General features: G+C 43.5%; 1 protein-coding gene across 1 annotated transcript; it reads right to left on the bottom strand.

Moving 5' to 3' along the window:
- Positions 1 to 1,627: 1,627 nt before the first annotated feature.
- On the bottom strand, positions 1,628 to 14,876 carry CHGB (chromogranin B). The gene is made up of 4 exons (XM_066639128.1): positions 14,830 to 14,876; positions 10,730 to 10,823; positions 5,225 to 6,969; positions 1,628 to 2,449 (listed from the first exon to the last, which is right to left on the bottom strand). Exons 1-4 carry the CDS (start codon positions 14,830 to 14,832, stop codon positions 2,366 to 2,368), a joined length of 1,926 nt encoding a protein of 641 aa, XP_066495225.1. The 5' UTR covers positions 14,833 to 14,876; the 3' UTR covers positions 1,628 to 2,365.
- Positions 14,877 to 17,793: the final 2,917 nt, after the last annotated feature.

Consider the following 17,793-nt stretch of genomic DNA (forward strand, 5'->3'; position numbering starts at 1 on the left):
TGGGGACGGAGGTACCTAAGTCCACATGCACTGGTTTCCTGATCAAAAATTTCCCCTCCCACCATCACCACTGCTTTCAGCCCTCTAAGGAAAAGATACAGGCTCTGGAAGAGATACTCATGTGGGGGAGAGAAGCAAGGGTGAGTGTGATGTTTCTGATTTGTACAATTCTTTCTGTTCCTCATCTTTCATCTAGACAGGCTCTTTAGAGTGGTTAATGATAATCTAAACCACAAACCAGTAAGACAGTTGATCACCTGAACACAATTATCCCAAAAGAAAGGCCAACGTAACACTTTTAGCTGGTAAACACTAATTGCATTTGTTTTGTGTTGTGCCCAGTGCTTCATATGTATTATCTCAATGTAATCCTTACAACTCTTGGAGGTCAGTATTATTGTCCTTGTATTACAAGTGAGGCTGAGAGGACATAAAGCCTAAAGCTACCTAGTGGCAGAAGTGAGATTTAATCCAGGAATGTCCTGGTTCAGAGCCCAGTCATTTAGTCATGATGCACTTCCTCTCTTTTTCTTCTCTGATCAAATGGAGCACCCTCCCCCAGCTGCATTACAGTATGATGAACCACCACTAGGAGACAGACTACAGCCAGCCTCTTGTTTAGTTTGGCCCTGTAGTCACAGACTGAGCATCTACAGGCTCCTACAGTAGTATTTCCACTGCATGGATGAACTACAGTTGGATGAAAACCAAGCCCTTTGAACTTCTCTTTCATTATATATCTTCATGTCAAACTCAACTGTATGTTCGGGGTATATAAGTCTCCTTTGGGTCAACTCTCAATCGTTATTTGGAGATGGTACTTGCTTTCCCTTGGAAAAAAACTGAACAAAGCATACGTCAACTTAAATTCAGTGCCTAAGGGACCACCTTATACAAAGTTTCTTCATAGAACATACTAGGGATGAGTGGAAAAGTTTTAAAGAGAAGTCAGCTCTCATGAGTTTTGGAGTAACATTGGCAAATTATAATGTGTGATTTTATATAGCTAGGTTGAGTTATAATTCTGGTATTCTTGACATTGTTGGTTTTTAAAGTAAAAAGATTGCAGTTTATTACCAATATTCTCTGATTTGTCCTTGCCTACAAATTTAGTTATTTTAAACTTTATATTTAATATTCATATTCATTTTTATAGTAAATATATCAGGTTTTAAGAGACGGGTTTTTGACACTTTTAGTTGTATATGAACATTGTTTTTAGAGTTGTCCTTGATGAAGAATTGTAATATTGTACTTGAAACATGTTGGGTAAGAAATTACCTTTCTTCAGGCAAGGAGAATCTTTGGATCTAACTCTTAGTCTTGGAAGATACCACAAGCTTCTTTGTTATAATGGAACAGATTATGTCAAAATCCAGGTATTTCTGGAATCTCTGAAGAAAAAACAAAAGGTACCCTCTACCACCACCAGAGCAATTCCATTTGGATTTCATAGCATCCTCAAGATTTGTTCCCAGAAAGCATCAGAAAGATGGGTGGTTACTAGTTCATGAAGCCTGTGTCAGGCTTTGAAAGCTCTTCGGAAATAGTTCAGTAATTATCAGAATGAGACATAACAAGACATTTTATTCATTTAATAAATCAACACCTTATTTTCTTAGGTACTTCCATGCTCAAAAATTGGCTCAATTTCAGATTAGTTTTCAGGTGTGAATCATAATAGTCAACATGCCTCATGGCAAGCTTATGCTGGATCCATACTGTGGTGCATGATATCACCCCTACAAAGTCATCATTGGATCACTGCTTTACTACATGTTTGTTGAGCAACCAAGTATTATGTAGTGCAAGTACACAGTAACAAGAGTACACTATCAGGTCAAACTTGACTGACAGCCCAATCCTATCCATACTTTCCTGGGAGTAAGCCCCATTGACTCTAATGGGACTTCTGAGTAGACATGCATAGGATTGGGCTGCAAGTCCCTATTGCTTTGCCTCTCGTTCTGTGTGATCAGCACAGCACTCTGCATATCACTGTGATACTAACAAGGCAGGCATGTAATATTGAGGACAGCACAGTGGGTTGTTTTATTATTTCAAACTAAGAAATAATTATTTCTGAAGAACACAAAACACAATTGTTTCCACAAACGTCTTTAAATGTCTGCTTTGCACATATGATGTTTATGCTAGAATTCATGCTGATCTGATCTTCCCAGCATACGTGAAACAGAAAGGTTCTTGCAGCTGTGTAAATCATTATATATTTGGTGAACAGCAAACTGCATTTCTGATTAGGACAGGAAGGAAAACAACACTTGTGGTAGTGACTTTACCAATAAATATAGGTTCCTGTAAATAAAGCTACATTTTACCATACCCACATTATACCAGGCAGGCTTCATCCCCTCTGGTTACTGCTGAACTTCTCGGCTATCTTCTGCAGCTCCAAATCCATAGCAGCCAGATTTTCTAGTTCTTTCTCCTGCAAAACATGCAAAATCTGATTCTTGTAGGCCATGGAGTTGCAAACGTGGATTTCTTTTCATTATGAGTATCTAATTGCACTGCACAATAAAAAGTAACAATTTTATTTAGCAGTCTTTGCTTACATTGAAGGTGTGTAACCATCTGCCCCCCACTGGAAAAAAATTACATCTGGCCATGGTTAATTTGCACATATTAATTTGATCACAGTGTGAACCTATTAATTCTCTAACTGGACCTCTCAGCAGAATTGATACCATCAGTCATGGAATCCTTTTGTACCACCAGGCAGGAGAGGAGGTTGATAGCACTGCATTGCACTGATTCTGTTCCTGCCTGTTGATGAAGTTGCAGAAGGTGGCACTCCAACCCCATGGGAATTGCTCGATCGGGGTGCGCAAGTGCCACAAGAACCTAACTTACGGGATACACAATGATTGACATCTATGTGGAGGGTGCGGAAGAGGCCTTGTACGGAAGTAGAGTTGGGTGTCCTCAACATACCAATGGCATGCAATTGTGTATCTCCAGATCAGGTGAGGCAGACTAGTCCTTGATCATGTGCCTGGAGGCAGTAATCGGCTGGTTGAATGTTAACTGAAAAGCAATCCAGGTAGGATGGCTATACAATTGATTTAAGAGTTGGTGCTGACCTCTTCCAGACAATGTTGCACCCTTGCCCCCCTTCCCCCCCCAAAAAAGAGTAGGGCTTTGGAGGGTTTCTTTGGGCAGACTTTGCTACTGCTAACCCCTGCTAATTAGGTAAGAGGCACTTTTTCAAGTGGATGCTCCTTTTTTAGCACGGGGAGAGTAACTGGCCCACCTCACCCCAGCACTGTCTGTTCTAGTGGCTGTCTGCTGGTATTCATTTGCATCTTTTTAGATTGTGAGCCCTTTTGGGACAGGGAGCCATTTAGTTATTTGATTTTTCTCTGTAAACCACTTTGTGAACTTTTAGTTTAAAAGCGGTATATAAATAATAATAATAATAATAATAATAATAATAATTAATAATAATAATACTGGTTCTTCAGCCCTTTGGAAAGAGCATCTGCACGGTTTAAGCATAAAAATAACCATTCTGTCCCTCCCATCACTGGAGAATGAAGCAGTTGCAGGGGGCTCTCCTACTCCTTTCCTCTCTATAAAGAATTTGTTTCCAACTGCCAGTTCCCCAGAGACTGGAGAAGTGAGTGGAGTCATAGGCCACAGAATTCAGAGGCTCCTGGGTTGTTTTCTATTGTCCTTATAATCCCCCCTGCAGTTCATGTCAACCAAACGGCCAGGTGTGAAGCTATAAATAAATAAATATGTTGTTAGCCTCTTTGAACCACCTCCCTTGCAGGAGGGGAAAAGGTGGGATACAAATATGTTAAGTAAAATAAATACATAATAGATAAAATGTGAATTTGTCTTTTGACATTGCGTTTTTAAAATGAGACCATCTGAATAAGGAAGATAAATAATTAGGAAAGCTATTAAAAGAAATATCATGAAAAAGACTGATTCTGTAGTACTGTAAATATTCAACAATCTCATGGGATTTTCAGCTCCTCCTTCCATCCAAAATTTCCCTCAAATCCTCCAGGTACCTCTCAGCCAGCACCACATGAAATCAAAGGTGTTACTACCTCTCTTTGAAGAGACACTTGCCCAACAGACTGAGGCAGAGGCAAAGAAAGAAGCCCATAGCCAGGGAGACAGACCAGGGACGACTACATTTACTCTCAGTGCAGAAGGGATTGTCACTCCCAAATTGGTCTTTCCAGCCACACTAGCCGCTGTTCCAGAACCACCATTCAGAGCGCGATAACATATTCTTCTGAGACTGAAGGATGCCAATGAATGAATACTACCAGAAGGAGAAATTTACCATCTTCCCTGTCACGTAGATGTAGATGCACTTTGCTTATGCTCATGTGCCTCTCTGGATCCTGGCCATTAAATCTTCTTGTCTTACTGAATTACTATTTTATGCATACACCAAAAGAATCTATCTTGGAAGAGCATCCTTCAGAAAGTACACTTGTTCCTCAGCTTCCACCCCCAATTGCTGAGTTCATAGCACCAAACTGCATGTGCTCCATGCTTCACGAAGCATTATTGCTAGGTGCTAGTACTATTCCCCTGGGGGCTGGGGATAAGAATAGGCCCTCAGTTTGGCTGTACTTGTCGTAAGAGGTGACTAAACAGCCACCGGGTAGATGGGACTTGATAGCCTGGGAAGGCAGCTCATCTGAGCCTGGTCATAGTCTCAGAAGACTATGATATTGTGCTCTGAATGGTGGTTCTGGAACAGAGTGTCCTCTCCAGTGCGCAAAGCCTGGGTAAAATAGATATGGAGGATAGACTGTTACCCATGCAGCAAATCCCCCCTCTCCACGTCGCTGAAATGGTCCAGTGGAAAGGCAGAAGCCAATACGGTTGGTTCCAGTGGCGTTGCAGGAGTTGCCAGAACGTGACTGTGTTCAGCCATGAACTGCTGCCTTAGGGACTCCGGCTCCGGATTTTGCCTCGAGGTTGACTCCTGAAGCCTTTTCCATAACTGGATGTAGCCACAAGGCAGTGGAGGTTTGGGATCAGAGTTTTCCTTCTCTCAGATGAGCTGCCTTCCCAGGCTATCGAGTCCCATCTACCCGGTGGCTGTTTAGTCACCTCTTATGACAAGTACAGCCAAACTGAGGGCCTATTCTTATCCCCAGCCCCCAGGGCTGTCATACATAATCATACATAATCATAAATAAATCTGTCATACATAATCATAAATAAATACCTCCTGTTGTGTCAGAGGCCTCTGACTGAGTTTGCCCTCGCCACGTCGTATCATGTGGCCCCTTTTCACATCTTCCTTGGAGTCGTATAATTCTGGAAATTCAGCCGACTTCTTCCGATAGTTCAGAAGGTGGGCAAGTTCATCCATCCTGTTGTATTGCCTTTTCATGTCAAATTTGTGCTTCTGATCAAGACTGTGCTCATTGCGCTTGGGATTCAGGCTGTCCATAAGTTGCTTCTTCTCCCAATAGTCATAGTCATTATACTCTGGAAAGAAATCTCTCTCATTCAGGTGAGACCTGGGTTCTTCATCGCTCTCCAAAAATGGGTCACCAACATCATCCTTCTTGCCAGTATGTCTGTTCTTCCACCTGAGCTGTTGGTAGTAAGGGATGATTGAAGTGGCAGCTCTTTTCACATTTTCTACAAGGTAGTGGCTTCTAGGATAGCCTTCTTCAACCAGGAGTGTCCTTTTATTGCTACCATGCTTGTCCCCCTCACTGTGATGTCTCTTGTCTGGCTCTTCCTCACTGACAGCATCAGGATAGTACTTTTTTTCTTTTCCGAACCCCTCTTCTGGACTGTATAGGTCCTCTCCCATCTCTACGCTCTGCGGCTTTGGGGTCTCCTCCCACTGTAAGCGCTGCCGTTTTTTATCATGCTGTTGCATTTTCTCATCCCTTCTGCCATTACTATGTTGCCTACCCAGATCTTCTTCACTTGTCTTACTGTGAGGCTTCCTTTCCTCATAATGGTGTCTCATTTCCTTTTGAGACTCAACATGGGGCCTCTTTTTCTCAGGGTGGGGCAGTTTCTCTTCACTTTCCATGCTGTGGTGTCTCATGTCTTCCTCTTCATCATCCTCTCTGGTGTAATGCCATCTGTCCTGGTACTCTTTGCTCCTGCTCCTTCCCTCCATTTCCTCAGAATTCTGCATCTCATCAGAATTTCTCTTCTCATAATGATGTCCTGGCTCATAATGATGATGTTTAGGGTAATGACTCCTTTTATTCCAGAAGCTGCTTTCTTCCTCACTAGACTCTTCAGGTGAATCCACCTTCTCTTCATTATGATGTCTCTTGTACTCAGAGGAGTTGCCAAGTCTGGGTTTGCTGTGGTAATGTCTTGGTTTGTGTCCTCGTTTTTCTGCCTCAGCTTCTTCCCTCTCAAAAGAGTCTTCATATTCTCGATGAAGACTGTGGTGATATTTCTCACTGCTCTCCTCTTCTTCCTCTTCCCCATCTTCCTCCTCCTTACTTGCTTGGTTTCCCTTTTCTTGGCTATGAGCACTTTCCTCAGAGTGCCTTTGACTTCCAGAACGTTTGTAGTCACTTTCAGCTTCCCTTCCTGTGGTGGAAAAGGACTTTTTGTCTAAAAGCTCATGCTCTACCTCTTCACCACGTTTCTTTTCTATGCTTCCTTCTTCGCCATGGGTGATTCTTTTAGAGTTGTCCTTCTCTTCATTTCTTTTCTCATCATCATTCTTTTTTTCCTTTTTGTGGGCTTCATCATTTGAATAAGGATTTCCTTGGGAGAGGACTTGTTGGTCACCATTTTCTTCATGTTTTCCTTCCTCTGGGTTCCAGTTCTGACCTCCTCCTGTCTGTCTTTTAAATTCTTCCTCATTCAGATCTTGTTCTTCCTTCACAGTCCTTCCTGCTGTTTTCTCCAACTCTTCTGATAACTGCCTTGTGCCAAGGTCTATGTCTGTGTTGATATTTTTCTCTCCTTGCTTTCGTTGGTTGCCTAAAACAAAACAAGTTATGAGTGAACATGCCACTGTGTTCACACCTCTTGCCTGGGTTGACTTCCACCACTTGTCTACCTTTTTTTGTCTGCCACCCCCCTGCTAGTCATCTAGAAATCTGAGCACCACTATATGGGCCACTCTCTTTTATTATGTCAGTGATTACCTAGCAATGGGAGGAGCTGAGTCCATCACATGATTACTGTCACTATGTGAAGTTGCCTTAAAGCATCCTCCTTGTCCAGAAAATGGAATGTCATGGCCACAAATGCAACGAAGGAAGCATGTGATATTGGGTTCCAAAGGTAGGTTCAGTCCTGTTCTGCTCTAGCTCCTTCCTTACTTTCTTATTGTGCTTCCTGTCACACTTCTTGATGGTTTCTGATTCTTTTGTCATTACACTATTGGTCTCTTATCCATTAGCTTCAGATGTACTCCTTGAACTGTGCAATTACAATATCCTCATCCAATCAGCTTCATTTTACTGTTTGCATGCTTGAAGATAATTGAAGATTTGAAGATTTATCTAAGAGACATCAATGCTTTGCATCAATTGTGCTCTGCATTAATTAATCCAGGATAACTATCACCCTCTCCTGTTAAAAATGTCTCTGCACATGGAAAGCTTATATAGCAGGAAGAAGGTTAGGCTAGAAGACTATGCTTTGGGAAAAGAGTTGGGGGGAGGGAGAATCCAATCTGTTTACTACTATCTAACTACCCTGGATTGGTGTGAATGTGATAGGATGGCTGAAAGATATTTGGGGGCAATGTATTAGAAAAATCTTAAAAACGTTCCTCTGGAGAAGATTAGACATGTGGAGTTCAGCTCATTCACATTGAGCTGCAGCTGAACTGTAACACTCCTAAGATGGGAGCTCCAACCTTGGGGTTGCCATCTTCAATGCTAGCTAGCCACACTTGATTTAGGGGTGGTTGCTGAAAGATCCAGAATCTCTCATTATGCATGGTGTGAAGAAAGAGGACACAGAGAAGTGTTATCACACATAACACTACAACCAGGCGCCAACTGATGAAAGTGACTGGCAGGAAATAAAGAACAGAGAAAAAGAAGTATATCACACGGCCTGCCATTAATCTATAGAAGTCACTACCACAAACTGTGTGTGCAACTACTGGCACAGGCAGCTTTAAAAAGAGATTAGGCAATTTAGGGCCTAAGCCTATCCAATTTTCCAGTGCCGGTGCAGCTGTGCCAACGGGGCATGCACTGCATCTTGTACTGGGGCAGAAGTCACAGAGGCCCCCTTAAGGTATGGGAACCTTTGTTCCCTTACCTTGGGGATGCATTGTGGTTGCACCGGTGCTGGAAAATTGGATAGGATTGGGCCCTGAGGCTGCAATCCTAACCAACTTCCCAGCACTGACATAAGGGCAATGCAACTCTGAGGTAAGGGAACAAACATTGCCTCACCTTGAGGAGGCCTCCGTGACTGCCCCCCAAGAGCAGGATACAGCACATGTCCCACTGTCACAGCCAGTGCTGGAAAGTTGGTTAGGATTGTGCCCTTAATGGAGGACTAGTTATGATAGCTATATGCTACCCCTCCAGGGTCAGAGGTAGTGTGCCACTGAGGGTACTCAGTACTCAATTGCAGGGGAGCAATGAGAAGAGAGGGACATGCCTGCTTGAGGGCTTCTCGGGTGCGTCTTGTGGGTCTATGAGAAACAGGATGCCAGACTATGGGCCTTCAGCCTGATCCAGCAGGGCTCTTCTTAGGTCAGTCTTCTTCAGACACTGATCCTTAACTGTCTAATGGTAAATGGCCCACCCAGGCACACAGCCTTCTAGAGCAAATTCTACAGATATGGTCCTAGCTGAAAGTGGAAATTTCATGCAAAAGGCATTATCCTTTGCTCTGGAAATGTGTCCTTCACAAAGCACAGGTCCCTGAAGTCAAGACCAAATAGGCCTCCTGCTCTCTGTGGAGAAGAAATAGCAATTAGAAAGGTGTCACTTTTCCCCATCTCTATATTTTTATGGCTTTGTTAGTCTTGTGATGGTGAACAGCAAAACTGAAAACATCTACTGAAGCCGAACCTACTTCATATCCCTTTCCCTAATTAGAGAAAATATTTCTTTTGCACACTGCACATCTCGTTCTTCATGTATTGGTTAATCACCTCTTTGCTAAGTTCGCGTGCATCTGGCAATTATCTTGATGGAAATCATGTCGCTTATTAGCATGATTCCCTTCGGTTTTTGTTTTACATTTTTAAAAGTTAGAAGGAGAATCTTTCAGTGCAATCTGAGACATGTCTACTCAGTAGTTGTAAGCACTATATATTCAGTGAGGCTTATGGCCAGGTAAGTGTACATAGGATTGTAGCCATAGAGCTGTGATTGCCAAACTCTCCTGCAGTTCAGGAGCCACAGAAAGTCTTTGAGGGGGAGGGGGAATGCAGCAGCGCAATCCTGAGGATCATGTTGCTGCCAGGGGCACCAGGGCCTTCTTTTACTTACAAGACAAAACAGCAGCCTCCCAGGGGTGCAGGGAACCCTGCAGAAGCTTCCGCAGGACTTCCCAAGCCGCAGAGAATGTGAAAATAGCAATCACAACCCACTTTCGATTTGCGATCACGTGGGTCATGATCATTATTTTCACATTCTCCACAGCTTGGGGAGCCCTGTGGAGGCTTCTGCAGGACTCCCTGCACCTCTGGGAGGCTGCTACTTCATCTTGTAAGTAAAAGAAAGCCACTGGAGCCTCTGGCAGCGGTGTCATCCTGGGGATCGTGTCGCTGCATTCCCCCCTCCCCCTCCCTTAAAGGGGGAAAGGCAAACACCTCCTCAGGTTGAGGTGTCCTGATGCCCCAGTTTGAGAACTCTGCCTTAGAGTATTTCCTTCCTTTCCCCCAAAGGTTCCTGTCTCATATCATGGAGGTATTAATGAAAGTGTGTAACATTCTAGGCAAAGAATATTTGATTTATTTGTTCTTTATCCCAGTACATTTATCTTGATTGATATTAGAGTGATGTCATCTTAATTCTGGATCAGGACTAAAAATTACCACTAGCTCATGTAAGAAGGAGGAAAAATCTCAAATTAATTCTTTCTAAATGTCACTTTGCTTACCTGTAGCAGCACATTTTTGGGATGTTGCTATCACAGGGTTTACTTCAGTGTAGCTGCAGCCATATCCACAAATGATCTGATTCATATGGAAAAGATGCTTTGCTGGGCTGAGTAGGGACAGCTGCTCTCCCCCTGCCCTCCTAAATATAAGTAAGCCATCACTTAAATGTGTCTCTTAGTACCCAATCCTATCCAACTTTCCAGGGTTGATGCAGCCACAAGGTAACCCTGAGCTAAGGAAACAAACATTCCCTTACCTCATGGAGACCTCCTTGACTGTCCCTCCACTACAGGATGCAGCGCATGCCCCCTTGCACTGGAAAGTTGGCTAGAATTAGGCCCTTAGTCTCATTAGCAAGGGGTATGAGCTCTTGGCAGTGCTGGTATCAGAGTGGTGGATGTACTGGGGCAAGCTTTTCAGCAGTGGGGACAGCGGCAGCAAGCAATGGCTTCTCCCACCCTCCTCATCCATGAATAGGGAGGAATCTTTGTCAGCACAAGCCTCTTCTTCCCCACCCAACCTGGTAACCCCCTGACACCACCCCAACTCTTGGGCTGTTATGAAACACGAAAGTGCTCTTGAAACAGTCACACCTAATTTTGCTGCGTCAAGGTAACATATCAGGTAAGTATATCAGAGTTTCTTCAGAACTGCACTCACTTTTCTTCAGAAGCTCCCTGCACATGGGATCAATAGGTGGAGCATTGGGTTTAGACAGGCCATTCAAAAGGACTTCAACAATGCACCGTGTTACCTAGAGCAAAAGGAGTTAGGAGAGATCAGGTTACAAACATACTAAGGCATTTGTGACTGGATGAGTTTAAAGCATAATTTAACAAGTTGCTTGGGTCTTTAAGCCACAGATTAAAACACATTATAGGATCTAGTTCAAATGTTTCACTTTCGACTGTGGAAAGCATTTTCAGGGTTTGTAAAGAACTTGTTAAGAATTATTTACAACCCCTGAAGATGCTTTCCATAGCTGAAAGTGAAATGTTGGGACTAGATCCTATAATGTGTTTTAATCCGTGGCTTAAAGGCTCAAGCAACATGTTAAATTACGCTTTAGAGATCAGGTTGTTGGACTGATTGCTTGATTGAACATTTTACCCTGCCTTTCCTTCCCAAATAGGACCCTCAACGTGGTTAAATGGTACTAGGGTATTTGGATCCTGGATGATGGTGTTCTGGTGAAATACATCGTGGTCATTGGTGTCTCTGGACATTTTTTTCTTCCCATCCCAGTTATTTGTATCCCACTATAACTGGGAAACAAGCCCCAAGTTACATATGCTAAAACTCTTATCCCAGCCCTAATGGGATCTTTTCATTTAAAAAATTAACAAGTACATCTAATATAAATATACATATATTGGGACACAAATGTCCAGGACACAAAAAGATGGGATACAAATGTGCAATACCAGGGTGCATTTGAGCGGGACACAGTTGTCAAGGACCACTGTCACTGATTAAACTTCATAAGAACATTTATCAAGGTAACAGTATTAAAAATGAAAGAAACAAAGAAAACTTTTTTAAAAAAAGAAATACATCAACCAAAAAAGAAAATAAAAGAAACCCCACTCCCACAGAGGAAGCCAAATTTCAAACTTACTCCAGAGAATGCTCTAGAAAACCCCATTTAAATGACAGTGTCTTCACTTGTCACCACAAGACAATAAGGAAGACTGCTGAATCTTTCAGAACAGGAAGTTTCAAAATGTGGCTGCCACCCAGTGTCAGTCTCAGGTTCATGGAGGCCATGGGGCAAAGCACTGTACTGAGTCCCTCACAGTGTCTTCTACCTTCCCCCCCCCCCCAATAGCACATAGGACACTATCATTGCCACCAATACAGAGGGCTCAGAGACTGGATTGATCAACTGGGTCCTTTGATAGGTATGAGCCTTAGCCAATGCCTGACCTGACCAAATCCTGACACCACTCTTTATATCACTACTGAAAAAGTGCTTGCCCTCCCATTACACCTCAATTGAGAGTAAGAACATAAGAAGAGCCCCACTGGATCAGTCCAAAGGCCCATCTAGTCCAGCTTCCTGTATCTCACAGAGGCCCACCAAATGCCCCAGGGAGCACACAAGACAACAGACACAACCTGCATCCCAGTGCCCTCCCCTGCATCTGGCAATCAGAGGCAGCCCGCCTCTAAAATCAAGAACTTGCACATACCTACTATGACTTAATAATGAACTACTATGACCAATAATGAACTTTTCCTCCAGAAATTTGTCCAATCCCTTCTTAAAGGCATCCAGGCAAGACACCATCACTACTTCCTGTGGCAAAGAGTTCCACAAACTAATTTACATGCTGGGTAAAGAAATATTTTCTTCTGTCTGTCCTAACTCTCCCAACACTCAACTTTTGTGGATGTCCTCTGGTTCTGGTGTTATGTGAGAGGTAAAAGAAGTCTCTCTATCCTCTCTGTCCATCCCCTACATGATTTCTCAATCTTGTCCCCCCTCAGGCACCTCTTTTCTAGACTGAAGAGGCCCAAATGCTGTAGCCTTTCCTCATAGGGAAGGTGCCCCAGCCCAGTAATCATCTTAGTTGCTCTCTTTTGCATCTTTTCCATATCCGCTATTTCCTTTTTGAGATATGGTAACCAGAACTGGACTCAATACTCCAGGTGTGGCCTTACTATCGATTTGTACAATGGCATTACAATATTAGCTGTCTTATTCTCAGTGCCTTTCCTAATGACCCCAAGCATGGAATTAGCTCTCTTCTCCACAAGGACCCCAAGATCTCTCTCCTGATCTGTCTCAGACAGCTCAGAACCCATTAGCCTATATGTAAAGTTTTGATTCTTTGCCCCAATGTGCATGACTTTACACTTACTGACATTGAAATGCATCTGCCATTTTGATGCCCAGTCTCCCAGTTTGGAGAGATCCTTCTGGAGCTCTTCACAGTGTCTTCGGGTCTTCAGCACTCAGAAAAGTTTGGTGTCATCTGCAAACTTGGCCACCTCGCTGCTTAGCCCTGCCTCCAGGTCATTTATGAACAGGTTGAAAAGTACAGGTCCCAGAACAGATCGTTGGGGCACACCACTTTCCACCTCTCTCCATTGTGAAAGTTGCCCATTGACACCCACTATCTGCTTCCTTAACCAGTTCTTAATCCAGGAGAGAACCTGCCCTCTAATTCCCTGACTGTGGAGTTCTCTCAGCAACCTTTGAGCGGGTCATGGAGGAAGCCCCCCCCCCCTTGATTATCAACATGTGCAAATAGGTTCATATGAAAGAAGGCTTTCTTTAGATAATCTGGTCTCAAAACATTTGGGCCTTAACGGGGTAAGCTCAGTGCTTTGAATTAGGCCTGGAATTGGAATCCATTGAAATTGGTACAACCAAGATGTGTTAGGTGCACAATCCACTGCCTTAATCAGAAGCAAACACTCGATTGTAGTTTTACTCAGTGCTGTGACATTTACATTTCCTTTCCATAAGGAAACAAAAACCCTCATTCTATAATGCATGGTCCACCCACCCCATGTCTATGAGGTGACCTGCTTTCCATAGAACTGAAAAGCTGTGGAAATTAATCATTCATGCATGATGGAAAGCAGCCCAGAAGCTGTTATGGGCCAGAGGTGTTTTGAGGACAGAAGAAAATAGCTTCATGTAACATTATGTTAGGACTTTCAGTGTTTGGCTTTTAATGCTTTCAGGTGCTTGAAGCAGGTGAACATTTTGCAATGACTGAAAATGTTGGTGAGGACCAAAGAGACGATACAGATGAGGATGCCAGATGTACTTCAACACATGAGCCAAGATCTCAGATCCCTCTCAAGCACAACAGATGGAGATCCTTCACATCAGTCCCCAGCCTGCAATCTCAAACCAGTTGGCAAATGCCATTTCTTGTCACACAATTATTGGCCGTCACTAACAATTTTGTAACCCAGCCAAGTTCTGTTTACCAACTGCATCACTGCTCTGATTGCTGGTTGAGTTAATCTAGATTTGCTTGTCCTTCACTAAATTAGATGATAGAGACAGTGACAGCCTTGGCCACTTTTAGCCAAAAATGCAAAACGATCACCGTCATCCAGGATATAGGAAGTTGCCTTGCACTGAGCCAGACCATTGATCCTTCTCATTCAGTATCATCGGCAATGACCAGCAGCAACTCTCCAGTGTTTCTGGAATATTTTTCTGCCCTCCCTAGAGGTATCAGAGACCAAACCTAGGAACTTCTGTATGTAAACTTTTGTGCTGGCTGCCAGTTCATTTCCAGGCCCAATTCAAGGTGCTGGTCTTGTTCTTTAAAGCACGATAGAGCTTCAGGCCAAAGTATTTGAGAGACTGCCTTCTGCCATGTAATCTGGCTCTTCGGTATTCAGTTAAGCCCTTTTAGAAGTGCCATGGCTTACAGAAGTGAGAGGGATGACGGCAAGAAATAGGGTCTTGTCAGCAGTGGAACCCACTTTCTGGGATTCCCTTCCCTCAGTTTACAATTGTAATGGTGTGTGGGGAGTTAGGCAAGATTGGGCTGCCCATGTACTTCATCTAGGGTCCAATCCTTTCCAACTTTCCAGCACGGATGTAGCCACAATGCAGCCCTAAGGTTAAGAAACAAACATTCCTTTACCTTGAGGAGGCTTCCGTAACTGCCCCTCCATCACAGGAAACAGCACACGACCCATTGGCACGGCTGCCCCAGCGCTGGAAAGTTGTATAGGATTGGGCCTCTCATTTCCCATGTACGATAATGAGATTTTTTTCTACTCACCATTTCCTCAATGTGATCATCTTTTGCCACTGGGGCTGAACGAACACCTTTGAAGAAAAGCATGCCTGATGTCAGATGCATGAAAAACACGATGGCACCAGATTGTAATATTAAGGATAAAGTCACATAGACATGGTAACAATTCCAAGACATTTGTTTTCAGCACATAGAATGTATTTTCAATGCAGTTTGCTCATAGATGGGGGTTTCCAAACCTTTTCAACAATTCTACCCCTTAACAGAAGATTGTCTTGCTTCCCATTAGTGCCAATTCAAGATATTAATTTGTGGCAAATTGCACTATGGTGGGGCATGATAACAGACGATCCTGATTTATTTATTTATTTATTTATTTATTTATACATACAGGTATTTATATACCGCCTTTCTTTGGTCGTCAGATTTCTCCTCAGACTTTAATCCAAGGCGGTTTACATAGGCAGGCTGTTCTAAACCCACGTAGGGATTTTTACAATTGAATAGTTCTAAGTAGTTTGAACTATACAAGGGGCAAAAAGTAAAATTCCCCTCTTACCATGCTCTGGATCTGAATTATATATCCACCACTGCTATTTTCATTGAAAGAGGGAAAAAACCCACTCAGGCCCCAAACACACAATCCAGGAGCTTCATATATGCATTGGCACACCCAAGGAACTCTGGCTCCTCCCAGCATGGTCCCAAGCTCACTGGGCAGGCTGCTCCCTGAGGCTAGTAAGTCCAGCTCCAGACATGAGGATACAATGAGAGGATGAGAATCATGCTTGCATGCCACCCTGAGCTCATTATGGGGAAGGAAGGTGACAAAGTTGTAAATCAGTAATCATTACAGTCTACTTGCAGTTCAGAGATCTGAAGTGGCGTGTCTATCTTGCCTGCTGGTTTGAAGACCCCGAAGGGGGTATAAGAACATAAGAAGAGCCCTGCTGCATCAGGCCAATGGTCCATCTAGTCCAGCTTCCTGTATCTCACAGTGGCCCAGTAGATGCCTCAGGGAGCAGAGTTTACTCTCAGGGGCAGAGTAAAGGAAGCCTGAATCAAACTCTAATGAATGAAATTCTCTGACATACTGGTTTAATGGGCTTTTGATTCATTCCCTTGGAGTCATAGAGTATAATCCCTGCCCCCCTTTTTTTTAACTGAGTCTTTTTCTGAACTAGTAACATGATTTTTGCTTTTCTTGTAAAGTTCTGTTCCAGTGCAGGGGAAAAAATGGTCTTTTTTCTGGATGGGTTTATGTTCAGCTTCTTGTTGGCAACCTTCAGTCTCGAAAGGCTATGGTATCGCGCTCTGAATGGTGGTTCTGGAAGAGCGTCTAGATCTCAGAAGCTAAGCAGGGTCAGGCCTGGTTAGTACTTGGATGGGAGACTGCCTGGGAATACCGGGTGCTGTAGGCTTATACCGTAGTCCTTCGAGACTGAAGATTGCCAACCAATGTTCAGCATGAAACAGATATTTAATACCCTGATCCCCCATCATCGATACCAAAGATAATTTGTTCTGCTATTGGCTGTTGATTGTGAGAGGTAAGCCTTTTTTTCTAAGGTTCCCTGGTTTCCGATGATAATCACAAGATAGGGAAGCATTCTCACTAAGTATCAAATAAATTGTTTAACTTTCACAGTGTGTGTGAATAATGGCGGCAATAAAAAATAAATTTGTGAGTGAGTCACTCAGTGGCTGTGGGAATAGCATTTTCCCTGCCACCTCCACATCCCAGGGAAGAGTGAGCTCAAGCTCCCCGCCACTCTACGGGCAGCAGCGCCTGGCTGACATTTTTTTCTCACTCCTCCGAGTGCGGCCAATTCCCTCAGCAGCAGAATCAGTCAGAAACCAGAGGAGCATATGTTATGTGCCGCACCGTAGTAAGGAAGCTGTTCTGCTGAGGCAGTTTTTAATAATGAATTAATAACTCAAATAGACGGCAATCAATCTGACGCTATGCTAATTTGCAGGTCCAAGCAGCACTGGCTCTGCTTGGAATATTACATGCTGTAATTTCAGGCGGTGTCTCAAAGAGCAGGCTTTGATGCCACTGGGGCTCAAAGTAGTACCTTCGGAGAGAAAAGGAACCTGGTGAATGGGCTGCCCTGTTGTATAATACCAAAGCGCCAGCCTTTTCGCAAGCCAGGGGCAGCTAGTGTGTTATGAAGCAATGTTTGCATGACAAGATTATTTGATAATCAATACTTAATGAAGGAGGGAACAACAGCGTCAGCACAGAGTGGAAGTGCATTGAATTAAACATTGGAACAGCCCTCTTAGGGCTCGTGCACGCATTTAATTTTTGCAGTGTTCATTTCTTGGTTAATTAGTTTAACCTCAAGATATATGTCATCCATCACAAAGTTATACTAGTGGTAGGAGGCAGTCATCTCCCTGCTAGACTCTTGTTTACCTAAAAGAATGACACGTAACAACGCCCTAGAGCAGACACTAGGGGATGGATTTGTCAGTGTTTGTATTCTATACAGCTACCTTTCAGCCTCATCAGTCCAAGTCACCCATATCTAGAAGTCCCCAATACTCACCTTCAACAATGAGAGTGGGTCAGGTGAAAAGCAATAGGGCTGACATCAGATTGGCATAGTTGGACAGCTGCTGAGAGCCCCAAGTAGGGCCCAGAGCCGATCCCCGAGACCACTGTGAGCAAAACCTTCATGTGGGTGGGGATGGAGAGATTATTTTGGGGCTCATTCAGATAGGAGAGGCATATCATTGGCAGTTTTTCCGCATGGAGCTCAGGGGGACTACACTAATGAGGGTCATTGGAAAACTTAAGGACCAGATGGAAAGGGAAAGGAGCTGGACATGGTGTGAAATTCTGTTTTCAGTTTCAAAGGATGCTTACAACTAGAGGAAGATGTAGCATTTATCTAGAGGCAAACTAAAATAGATGTGCACAAGTTGTTAGAAGGGAAGTACTTGCATCTCCAGCACTGCATTCTTGAAAGGGGACAGAAG

This window comes from Tiliqua scincoides, chromosome 1 (assembly GCF_035046505.1).
Source record: "Tiliqua scincoides isolate rTilSci1 chromosome 1, rTilSci1.hap2, whole genome shotgun sequence".
NCBI classification, from domain to species: Eukaryota; Metazoa; Chordata; class Lepidosauria; order Squamata; family Scincidae; genus Tiliqua; species Tiliqua scincoides.